Raw genomic sequence first — 12,918 nt, forward strand, 5'->3', positions numbered from 1 at the left:
TTTTCTTTGTTTTTTTTTCCTTCAGAAACTTTATACAGTATGTGATGTAGCATTGTGTGTAATCAACAGCAAAAGTGCTTTATGCAATGCGGATTCACCAAAGGACCCTGTATTGCCAACCAAATTTTTTACGCAACCTGAAAAGGTAAATTTGTTACTTTAATTTCCACAGTAATAGGGGGAAATAGTTTGATTTTATAATTGAGAGCAGGTTATCTCCATAACATAAAATCATGAGTGGGAAAATGTATACTTTTTATCATCAACAATATTTTTTTAAAACACTGGCTGTATCATAAGCTATGTCTCATTAACATAACAAGGTGAGAGCTAATTAGAATATCATCACGTTAATAGGTATGGCTAGATCATTTCATTAAAGTATTTTAAAAGTACATCTGAATGAATGGGAATATATGTATATTCTGTCTGTATATCTGAATTAGAATGCAAAGCAGACAAAAAAAAAAAGGGAAAATTTTTAATGTTATCCGTGGTATGTTTGTAGTTGTCAATAACTGTGGCTATTTTGCTTGCTGCACAAGTCAGTCCTCTTATTGCTCAGCAGTAGTCATAGTGAGTAGAGCTGTACTGTCAGCAATAGCATTATTGTTATTTAAGAGACATACTTTTAAAAAGTGTAAGTGGAACACAAGTAATTGTCCAGACTAGTTTTGATCATACTGAAGAATACATTTCATACTTGTCACTATCACAGACTGTTAACTGCCTTTCCAGAGTCTGTTTAAGCGAACTATAGTTTATTTAATTTTGAAATGGCAGGTGCCACGGTGACAGGGAGCAGGTGTCTGCTACCTGCAGTGATTTGGATTTGGTCTCTCTAAATTATAGCCAGAGTGACAAAGATGACAATTTGTTTAGAGAAAACAGCAACTCTTTTCCTCTCTTTGGACAATAGGGTGGTCGTTTTTTTTCAATTCAAACAATTTATGTCACTTAAGAAAAAAAAAAATTAATCCCAACTTCCAAGTATGGCATACAGTCATTCAATAATGCTCACTACAGATCTCCAAAGTACTAGTTTGACCTATCTTTATTATATTGCTTCATTTATCAGTAGAAGGTTGCATAATACAAAAGATCTCTAGCACATCATATTATCGCATTTGAGAAATCAATCATGAATATATAAAAACAACAGCAAGACTGAGAGATCAAACAAACTGATTTTTATTTATTTATTTTTTTTACACAGGATTTCTGCAATGACAGGAATTACATTTCAGAAGAGACAAGGGTTCTTCTTTTGACAGGAAAGGTAGCATATTTTGACAAGTTACAATTAATTTGAATATTACTTGTGATTTTTAAATGTTCTCTTTAGTTTTATTATAAATCATGAAGTGGACTGCAATAGTTTAAAAATTGTATAAACACTTTGTGTACAATGATTTAACATTCTTTTATTTGATGGAATAATTAATGCCTGTAACTCCACATATTACTTGTTGAGGACAAAACGTCAAGATTGTTACCTTTGTGTAGCCCACCACCTTGTACTGAGACAGAGGTTCTTGATTAACTACAGTTTTGCACATAATTACAGTTTTTTTTATTCAGATAAGTATGGCATAAAGTTATAATTCAGACACTTAACCATGACATTGCTAGCATTGGAGGTATTAAATATATAGTCTTAATACTTGTAATATAGCTGTTTAACTATACATGTCTACATCGTTTTGAACAGCTGACTATTTCAGACATGATTTGACTGGTACCTTCACAGGGGAGAGAAAATACCATGTCTTGCTAGTGGGGAAAAATCACCATAAGCAACAGTCTATTCCATTTTTTCCATCAGCCATCCTTTCTTGGGATTTGAAAACTGTCTTTCTGAGGTTCCATTTAAAGTATGTTGGAATGTTTTTTAATGTAGCTCACAAAACCAGCAGATTTTTTTTCTTAAGCTTAGTGGAACGATGCTGGCTTTTTTTCTGTTAAAAAAAAATAATCCCAAGAACAGTGTAAATCATATTTCTAATGTAAATTCAATGTGCACTTACTAATTTTCATATTCTGTGTTAAGTGAACAATTACTGTATTAGTTTCTAACGTTTTCAGTAAGAGCAGAACTTACTTATGATAATTGTTCATTTTAAGGGTGGAGGCAGATGATCACTCTGTGAATAGCCATATCATTTAAAATTGCTGCTCCTCACACTGTTTTTCATTCTGTACAAAAACTTCTGCTATCAGAGCAGTTCATGTGGGTGAGGTTTGCTAAGCTGGCAGAATCCTGCATCTCCTTGCTTCACGTTCACACTTTGACACCAGCCTGCATGCTATTCAGTGAGCTGGTTGAGCTTGTTACGCTGGCAGGAAAATAGGGGCGGGGGGCATGTAAATGGTTGTGTGCTCATTTAGCAAGTGTTGGCATTATGTTATAAAGAGAGGAGGCAGGCAGAAGACTATCTTCTCTGTCAGCAGCCAGTACCAGGCTTGTGGTTATATGTCTACTACTGTAATTGTTTCACCTTTGGCAACATTCAAATATGGTAAAAGAAGCATTTCTGGTTGGTTGTATAGCTTAAAGCATTTTGTTTTTCAAGGCATTCAGCAAATAAGGCTAAAACTGTCTTATCTTAAATTAGCAGGATTTTTTAGTTATGTTTTGTTCTTTTCACTCACTTTGCAGAGTGACCAAAGCATCATGATTAGGCAGGCCTAGCCACTTTCTGCAATACATTTCCCAGCTTTCGTAGCTTTTAATGGGATGCTAGACATCTCTGCCTGTTGGTTTTGATATTTGTTTATGGACTTGATCACAAATTTATCTGCTCTTGTTTTGAACCTACTGATACTATGCTATCACAACCTCTTATAGCAGTATGTGCCGGAAATTCACAACCTGGTGGTTGTGAAGAAGTACTTTCTTTTCTCTCTTAAACTTTTTCTCTCTCACGTGGGTTGCACCAAATACTTCCTACTTTATAAAAATACTGAGTAAATTGAGTAAATAAAACATGTGACAAGAATAATATGTTAAAGTAAAAGTATGGTATTAGCACTGGGATGATGCAGCTACTGAACATGTCTAAAGTAACAGGCTGTTTTTACAGAGATGTTGCTTTTTTGCTGGCCAGATGTTATCCAGCATTTGTGGTATCTCTTTCCTACCTCCTCCCTCAGCTTCCACATATGGGAATTAATTTTTCTTGTGAGAATGTGTTAATAAACTAACTTGTTCTCTGAGGAAATGTAAAATTGCACAAAGAATGTGACGTGCCAGTCATGAAAACTTCCTTGACTTCTCTCGAGGAAAAAAAAAAAAAAAAAAAAAAAAAAAAAAAAAAAAAACTTACTACTGCCTTCTCAGCCTGACCAAATCAGTCAACAGACACCAGCTGTAGCAAGATAAAAACATCATTATTGTCACTGTATCAGAGAACCTCAGTATAGATGGTGTTTTAAGAAACAATACAAGTCAATAGCATGCCTTGGCAGCCAAAAGGTCTGGCATTGCTAGCTGGTCGAGGGAAGGGATTGTCCTGCTCTGCTCTGGTGCGGCCTCACCTTGAATAGTGTGTGCAGTTTTGGGTGTCACAATATAAGAAGGACATAAAACTATTACAGGGTGTCCAAAGGAGGGTTGCAAAGATGGTGAAGGGTCCAGAGGGGAAGATGTATGAGGAGCAGCTGAGGTCCCTTGGTTTGTTCAGCCCAGAGCAGAGCAGGCTGAGGGGAGGCCTCATGGCGGCCTGCAGCTCCCTCACGAGGGGAGCGGAGGGGCAGGCGCTGAGCTCTGCTCTCTGGGGACAGCGACAGATCCAAGGGAACGCCATGGAGCTGGGACAGGGGAGAGTCAGGCTGGGTGTTAGGGAAAGGTTCTGCACCCAGAGGGTGGTCGGGCACTGGGACAGGCTCCCCAGGGCAGCGGTCACAGCACTGAGCCTGCCAGAGTTCAAGAAGCATTTGGACAACACTCTCAGAAATAAGGTTTAATTTTTAAGTAGTCCTGTGTGAAATCATGAGTTGGACTCAGTGGGCCTTGTGGGTCCCTTCCAGTTCCAGATATTCTCTGATTCTGTACACCTACTTTCTATATAATAAAAATGTATACATTTTCTGCTGTTGCAATTAAGTTAATTCTGTATTATGTTCTGGAAAGCTTTTTCCCAAAGGTGTTTTGCTTTGCAAATATAGGATGTTGCTCCATTGTTTCAGTCACCTAGTATTATCTAACCTTCTGCCTTTAGCTGAGTCTTTTCTAACCACTACCCCTTCAAAGCAGGAGGGAGAGCAAAGCAATTGAACTGCTGTTAAATGATGAGAAACAAACGTATGGTAGACTGCTAGTTAAGTAAAGATGAGATCTGTAGCTCTAAACTGATGGCATCATGACCGATACTGTTAATCCAGAAAAAGTATTCTAAAATATTCAAGGAGATACTTTAAAAATGAAATAAGTATCTGAAGTTCTGGCTTTTAAAATTAAACTATTTTCTTTTAGCCAAAACCAACTGGTGTATTAGGTACAGTAAACAAACCGTTATCTGCAACTGGAAGGAGACCGTATATTAGAACTACAGGATCAGAGACTGGAAGCAATATCAGCGTAAACTCTGAACTGAGCTCTTCTGCAGGAAGCAGATCAAGGTACAGGACTTTGAAAGTTCTTTCATCATCTCTTTATTTCATGTTCTCCAGTGTACTTGCATGCTTTAGTACAGGAGTTGATTTGGTTTGCATGCCTGTCTTTGAACAATGAGGATATCTTGCTTTGTCCAGTGTTTATAAGCATCAGTGGTTGCCTATAGATAAAATAGCTATATTTGTTTTTTGTTTGTGTTCAATAGATGAAAATTAGCTAAAGTGTATAAGGCATGTCCTGCCTGTAATCACATATAATATAGCAGAAGGGACACTTTTGCAGCTCACATATTTGTGATGTATAAATTGGGATCAATCCTGACTGGTAATAAGTATTTTTTGATGCAGTTGAAATATTCAACTTAATTAAGAATAATAGAAAAGAGCATGCTTAAGAGGACTAGGAGCTCAGTGAAAAGATGTAATGTATAATTGTAATGGCCTGTCTTTCTTCCAGTAATAGTTATTTTAATGTGGATCCAGTGCTTTTAAATTTGTCAGAAATCTGGAGAAACAGATTACACTTTCAAATTTTAAGATCAAGTTTAATTTGTTAGGAAATGATAACTGGATAAGATATAAGATAAAGGGTTAAAGAAAGCAGAGAAAGTTAACTCTAGCTGCTACATTTCATAAAGCCAAGGGAAAGTATAACTCAGTTCTGAATGTGTTCTGTATGTGTGTGTGATATATGCTGCAGTGATCTTGATTTTTTTTAAACTATTTTGTTTTTAAAACTCTTGTATGTTTGTGTAAATTAGTCTGAGCATTGCTGGTCTGTATTTTTCCTCCCTATCCTTTCCAGTATTAGCTTTTTCTATCTGAAACAAGAACACAGTCTTGTTTACAGCACTGTTCTTATGTTTGTGAAAATAATTATATGGCGCTGTGTGTGTGTGATAAGGGACTTGGCTCAGTAACTAGGCAATCCCTTCCAGCCCTTTCAGTCTGGGTGTGAGCATGGAGTGAGGCAAATTCAACTGTATTTGTTTAATTTAGCCTGACTGTGTTGATATTAAAAAAAAAAAAAAAAGTTGCAAACATTTTTCTTTCTTTGTGTGTATTTTGGTTTTATTTTGTCTTCAATTATGCTACAAGGGAGCAAAGTTCAGATATATCAGAAACTGGGGTCAGTGAAAATGATGAAAATCCTGTGAGAATTATTTCAGTCACACCAGCAAAGACAGAACCTGTGAAAAACAAGGTATGTTTGGGGATTTTATAGACTGTATCTCTATAATTAGCTTGGCATTGGAGGTTTATTCAATATACATCACTGTGGATATTCTCTGAGGAATTGTTAATGTCAGATTTCATTTCATGTAATTGTTTCATTTTCTGAGCACGACGAAAGACCCTTTATTTTCAAAACTACTTTCAAAAATCCAGAGAAATTAATAAAGCTCTTGCTCAAAAATAACACAGGAAAAATCAGAAAGTACTTCCTTCTTTTTTTTTATAAAATACCAAAAGATTCCCACCTTCATGCTGTTTTTCCTATAACCAAAGATATTGCCCAGAAAATTTCAAGTGGTCCTCTAGCACGAACATGTAACTCTAAACATTATTTAAACTTTGAGGATTTTAATGCCCCTTCTATTAAAGAGAGGTGACCATGCCTAAATCAAAATGTTTTTTTAACTTATAAAGCATGTAACTACATGAGGTTTAACAAAGGTAGATGTTAAGTCCTGCATCTGGGATAGATTAAAGCCAAGCAACAGTGCAACAGGCTGGGATCTGCCTTGCTGGGTCTGCTAAGGACCTGAGAAACCATCACAGTGGCAAACCAGCAGAGCACGAGTCAGCAGCACATCGTGGCAGCCTGAGAGCAAACTGAGTCCTGGGCTGTGTTGGTATGGTCAGCAGATCAAGGGATGTGATTTTTCCACCATATCTGATGTTCTTTAGACCACACCTGGAACACCTTGACCTCCCCAGTTCAACACAGACACTGAAAAACTGGAGAGAGTCTTTCAAAAGGCCACCAGGATGTTAAAGGCTTGGAGAATTTGTTATATGAAGAAAGGTTCAAGGAACTGGGCTTTTTCAGCCTAGAAAGGAGAAGCCTCTTACCAGCCTTTCAATACCTAGAAGGTATTCACGGAGAAGATGGAGGTTTTCTTAACGCTGCATGGTGACAGGACAAACGGCCACAGGCAGAAGTTGATTCAGGGGAAATTTCAACTGGATATAAGCAAAAAATGTATATGTTGTGAGGAAAACTAGACACTGGAATGCTCTTCAAGGTTTGGCATGACAAGGGTAGGATGGCAATAAGTAGGATAACCACCTACTTTCAACAGAAGGTTGGACCAGATGATTTCCAGAAGTCACTTCCAAGCTAGATGAGTCTGTGATTCTAAAATCAAAGCAGCTTTCTCAAATAATGTAGGGATATGTAGAGATGGTTCATGCTCTACACATTTTAAGAATTTATGCATCTACTCAGTCTCTTTCAATTAGATGAAATCAGAGTAATAAACAGGTGTTTTGGATTTGCATCATAAAACAAGTTAATTTTTCATAATCTTTTCAAATAAAATCCACATGATATTCACACCTATGAGCTAATGAAGAAGATTTTTTTTTCTAGAAATGTCAACAGTATGATGGTTCCTTTTTTTCTTTTTTCCCCTTTTTAGTACTTCTTTGCCAAAATAGAGCTCTTCTGAAAAGTTAGATAAGAGGCAAGGCATTTATGAAATAGGTCTGAAATGCTTTCGAGGTTCTTTAAACCTGGCTTTAGTTGAAATTTTCAAGGAGTGGTTATCTGTTACTGTGAACAGCAATTGTAAATGTCTCTGTTGAATCTATTAGAACAATAATAAAGATTACAGAAACTGCAAGACTTACTTAAACATTTATAATAATGGAAGAATATTTAACAAACAAAAGTCCTTGATTCAGACACAGCACTTTTAATAGTGAGGCGCTCAATTTCAAACACACTTAATTGGTGTGTTTGAAATTGCTAAGTCATCCCAGCCGTGCTTCTTAAATACCCTTTTCTCTGCCTCTCTTCCTGTTTCATAAGCCAGTGTTCAAATGAAGGTCCAGCATCCAACTGCTTCATCTTTGTTTCCATGTGAATAGTTTTCTGTGTAGAGACCTACATTGCCACCAGCCTTTCTGTCCTTCACATACAGACAGTGCTTCATGAAACTGAAACACCTCCATTACTTTGTTCAATTTATTGGGAAAAACGTGCATGCAGGTCATACCTATTTAAACTCAACAGAATTAACAGTTTCATATGTGACTTGGCCTTAATCCCTTTATTCCCCACAAGTCACGTTTTTTTTTTTTTTTAATGGTATTTTGTGCTTTAGTAGTCTGCACCTTCACTGGAGTTTGTGCTCAAAATTTGCATTTATTGAAGTATTTGCTGTACCAACGTCATTATTCCCACTCCTCAGTTCCTTCCTGCATATTAGCAGAGAGGCACTAAAGGAGACTGTCCAGTAAAAACCATCATGGGAGGAGCTGTGATTATTAGTCTTACTATAGTCTCACTTTCAAGCAACTAAAAGATATATTAAGTACAAATATTATCATAACACACAGTGTAGAAAATCTTTTTGTTTAATGTTATAACCCTATTCAGTAAAACTTTTTACTAGAGCTAAGCCTATGTGATATGTTTCTATAAGAATTCTTAGTTCGTTTTAGAAACTCATGTTTCTGTCAGACAGAGGTAACAGTTTGAGTTTGCCTCTGGGAATCTTTCTTCACATGAATGATTTTTCTTTTCTAGGAAATTAATTCTGATCAGGCTACACAAGGAAACAGCACTGAACGTGGGAAAAAAAGAACAGCAACGGCATCTGGAACTGAGAATATTCATCAAAAAGCAGAAGAAAAAAATGCAGATGAAACAGGACCATCACTCGCAGCAAAAACCAGGAGAGGGCGTCCACCCAAACCTGAACCTCAGGGTACCACTGCAAAAAATGAGGAAGCAAATAAACCACCTGTCAGGGGAAGGAAAAGGGCAGCAGTCAGTCAAGAAAGTCCAGGAAGTTTAGAGGCAGGTAACGCCAAAGCACCAAAACAGCAAGACACAGCAAAAAAGCCAGCAGCAGCACAGAGACAAATTGATCTACAAAGGTAAAAATGAATAAAATTAAAAATACGTTTCAAGGTAGACCGTGAATTATGCATTTATACAATTATAACAGATCTAGCATATTTTAAAGGGCACAACTAAACCATGGTAATTTATAAACGCCATGGTTCGTGGTTCAACATAAATATTTATCTTCTGTTTTTTCAATGTAAGTGAAAGGGTAACTAGGATTAGAGGAAACTGAAGTTGTTCTCTCAGAGCAGGATAACATAAGCTGTTTTCACCAAATTTTATTTTTTGAATGTTGCATCTTGGTTCGGCCTACCAGAATTGCTGTGTAAAAGAACCAAGAGTTGAGGGTCTTTTAGTGCATTCATTAATAACAGATATACAGGAACGAAGGCTTGAAAACTGACCATTTTTAATGAACAGAATAAATTGAAATTCTAACTGTAATTAGTTTCTGATATTTTGGATCTGATGCTTGTTTAATGTTAACAAAATTTTAATATATTAAGTAAATCCACAGCAGAATTTGAAACTGTAATCTAAAAACCAGCTCTTGGGTGATGATTTATTTTCTGTCCTCTAATGTTGAAATGTGTTAATTTGATTTCCAATATAACCAAACCACAAATGCAGAAAAAACACTGAGGAAGTTTGTTTAGCTGAATCAGATACAATTGTCATTTTAATGAAAAAGTGTCCAAAGTTGTAGAGCGATAAGGGGTAAGGTCAGCAAACCAGCATGCTGGAAGAAATCTCAATTTAATCTAAAGGAAGTATGAATAATTGGACTGATTGATTTCTAGAGAGATTTTGTGAAACTGAAGGTGTTGCAGAGCACCTTGATCAAAAACAAATTACCCTTTTCCTTTCACAGCAAGATTCACGTACTAGTAAATTGGTCAGTCTTTCAAGAGAATAGTATTTGTGTACTGCCTTGCAATGCTTGTTTTATATGTCAAATTTATTTAAATCTTCATTAAAAAATTGCTCTACCCATAGCCTTACATAAACCCCTTGTATAAGATAGCTTTTATGAAATACGCAATACATCGATGTTTCTTGGAAAAAATACCAAAACAGTGTTAACGTTTTTCAGAAGTCAGGTGCTTGGAAGTGATGGAGATTCACTGTTGGAGATAGACTCAAGTCCAGGATATTCCCAGAATACAATGGATCTTTTTAAGGCCCGTGAGAGCAGCCAGGAAGATACTGAGGATACAGAGATAGCAGAGGGAGACTTCCTTAAGGTGTAGCAGACATCTTACATAGGACAATCCTCTCGTTACTTAAACAATAGAGAATTAAAGAAATTTGTCTTTCATTTCTAGAAGAATGTATATAAAAAATAGTTACGTTTAGTTTTTTTTTGCTTTTACGTAGAAACGTACAAGTTAGTGTAAAAAATTCAAAAACGAAGTAATATTGGCTTTTAAATTAAGGCTTTTTCTATGAACCTGGGTATTTACATACAGTAAATTAAAACAAGATTATCTTTATTATTCTCTGATTCCAGTGAAAGCTATGAATAAATGTATTTCTGTTTGAGAGAATTTACGAAATTATCATAATTGAACTTGTGTATTTTCAAGTTTATCAGAAAGTTATGCTATACATAAGGAAATTCAGTTGTATTGAATTAATTACATAGTAGTTGAGAAGATAAAAGCTAGAGCTGGAAGACTCACAGTGTAAAGAATGTATAAGCTAAAATGTAAGCAATATAGGTAGGATTTTGATTCAGAATCAGTTGTCATTTCCTTGTCCTTATGATTAACTTTTCTTTCCTTCTCTCCCCCCAAAAAGGTAAAAAGAAAACTCACTCGAAAAGGGAGGAAATGAAGGCCAAATAAAGGCATGCTCCAAGCTTCTGCAAAAACTAGGATTCAGAAATTTCCTGTACAGGAACTGAAATTACTTCAAAACACACAGCTTTCAGCTCTGAAAACAGAAGGAAAACTATGCTTCCCTTTCACGTGAAATTAATCCTTCTCAATGGAAATGTAAAGCAGAAACTCTTGAGAAAGAGGCTAAAAGCATCTGTACTTATTTCCCCAGAGACTTTTTTTATGAAAAGTCAATAATTAAGCAAATTGCTTAACACTTGGTTCCAGTTCCTGCATTCTGGAGTTTAAAAGTGTATTTACACCATTAATTTTTCATGCTGCATTTTTTTTTAAAGGAAGTCAGAGGAGGTCCTTACACTGACATTGAAAATTCATGATCCTAGAGCCAGGTATTCCCATGTTTCACAGAAAAAGTAGAAGTCTACTGAATGGATTTTAAACAAGACTAAAGGAAAAAATTCACAAAAAAAATTTTTTTTTGGCTTTACTTTTGGAGACTGTTTTATGTATAATTCTTTCTGCCTGCCTACTTTTCTGCAAAAATAAGATGTACAGATTTCAGTTCCCTGCTATGAAAAGTCATGTGGTGGCAATTTTATAAATGTTGCTTTCTGATTTTTATCAGAGTGGGAAAGTAATCACTTAAAATTATTATTAATTCGCAAGTAGACATTTCATTTTTTAATTTTCCCTCCATTTTAGTTTAATATAATTTGCAATAAATGTACATATTGATGTTTGTTTTATAAAAACATATATCACTTTTAAGTGTTTTTACTCCTGTGGTTCTGTTGGAATATTCTAAATTTTAAAGGAGTAAAGACAGTCCAGCATTTGATTTTATAATGTTTGTCACCAGATTTTTATTATTGATGTAAAGAAAAAAAAAATCGATTTTTAAAAATAGTTGGACTTTGGCAGCTTTGTAAGGAAAGTTGGAAATGTTTAGGATTGCTCTCAATTTTAAGCATCGTGCTGATTGGAAGTAAGTCTGTTTTGCATTTTGTCTTCCTGTCCAGGCTCATTTTTTAACGTTTATTTTAGAAGATTGTTGCATCAATATTATGTTTCCTGGCATTGTTCAGCATAGATAAAGTGTACACTTTTATGTACACACGATCATATTTAAGTTTGTTGCATAAAATAAACGCTTCTAGGTGTCATGTGGCAGTCTTTTTCTTTTTGTAATTTCTCCCTCAAAAAATGACTTGCTCTGTATCCATGCATGGTCTTGGGTATTCATAGAAATAAGACGTTGAGCAAAGAAGTTGTAATGCAGACAGCTATGTAGTTAAAAACATACGTTTTGAGGTGAAATTACGGTAGTTATCTTGTAAAGTTGCATGGGAAGAAGGGGCTCGGTCTGCAGATCAACCATGAGCAGTGCACGTTGTTTCCCTGTGCATCAGTTCCCTGTTGCTTCTTTGCAAATAGTTTTGAAATCTCTTGGTGCACTGTAGAGGAGTTGGATATTTTGGACGTAAGCTGAGGATTACTTGCTGTCCTGAAATGGATAGGGTGTGGCTGTGTGCTGTGAAGCAGTGACTGAGGCTGCCTTATCCAGCATTTCATTGGTGTTAGTTATTTTTTTCTCTGTACCAGAGAAAATAAACTCTTTGCGTGGAAATGTGCCTAAAGCAAGCAGATGCTTTGACTTGAAGGATTTTAAATACTTCCTTATTTTTAAAATACTTTCTTATTATTAATTAAATACTTTTTTATTTTAAATACTGGGGAGGGACTGGGAGATTTGAAAAGCATTTAATTACACATTGGTCCATCAGGGTTTTGATATCTAAAGCTGAAATATTTTTACAATTTAGATTTACTGATCATTACACAGTTTTTGGTGCTCTGGTCAAATACTTCCTTCATGGAGACGATGTGCTGTGTTGATTTAAAACTATTTTTAAACTTTTTTGTTTATTTTAGAAATGAGCTCTGGTACCTGGTGATGTGCATCTAACAGTGATTTGAAATCTGGACTTGACAAATCTTGCAAATATTCAGAATTGTTTCAAAAAGCTATGATTTTTGTGAAGAGCATTTTAGGGGGGGGGTCAGTTTTTAGTCAGTTTAAATGTCAAGTAGATGAATCCAGATGATGTCAATGAACCATCATCAGAATAACTCAGAAGGTGTTTGTGGAGGTTAGATGGTTCAGTGCCATTCTCAGAGCAAGGTTTTTCAGGTGTCTTTTTAGAGTTAGTTTCTTTCTTCTGTTTTCTTTAAGGGACATGAGACTTACTTTTGTATGGTGACTTGCCGGTATAGTCGAAGAAAATTATTACGTTCATGCAGCAAATCAGGCTGGGCGTAATTGGCTGAGCAAAAACACATACAGGCTGTAGGAAAAAGTCTCCTAATGGTGCACTGGTTTGT

General features: G+C 35.8%; 1 protein-coding gene across 3 annotated transcripts in view; it reads left to right on the plus strand.

The window, feature by feature from the left end:
• The window catches only part of PDS5A (PDS5 cohesin associated factor A), a 79,018-nt gene extending 67,320 nt beyond the window's left edge, over nucleotides 1-11,698 (plus strand). Inside the window, exons 28-33 of one of the 3 annotated variants that reach the window (XM_035551562.2) lie at nucleotides 26-145; nucleotides 1,217-1,279; nucleotides 4,475-4,620; nucleotides 5,713-5,818; nucleotides 8,372-8,724; nucleotides 10,496-11,698. In XM_035551562.2, coding sequence (XP_035407455.1) covers nucleotides 26-145; nucleotides 1,217-1,279; nucleotides 4,475-4,620; nucleotides 5,713-5,818; nucleotides 8,372-8,724; nucleotides 10,496-10,499 — 792 coding nt within the window. In that variant the 3' untranslated portion in view covers nucleotides 10,500-11,698. Of the gene's footprint in view, nucleotides 1-25; nucleotides 146-1,216; nucleotides 1,280-4,474; nucleotides 4,621-5,712; nucleotides 5,819-8,371; nucleotides 8,725-9,788; nucleotides 9,979-10,495 lie in introns of those variants that run through there. The other 2 variants (XM_035551582.2, XM_035551572.2) reach the window with 2 other exon arrangements.
• Nucleotides 11,699-12,918: the final 1,220 nt, after the last annotated feature.

Source organism: Cygnus atratus, chromosome 4 (assembly GCF_013377495.2).
Source record: "Cygnus atratus isolate AKBS03 ecotype Queensland, Australia chromosome 4, CAtr_DNAZoo_HiC_assembly, whole genome shotgun sequence".
NCBI lineage: Eukaryota > Metazoa > Chordata > Aves > Anseriformes > Anatidae > Cygnus > Cygnus atratus.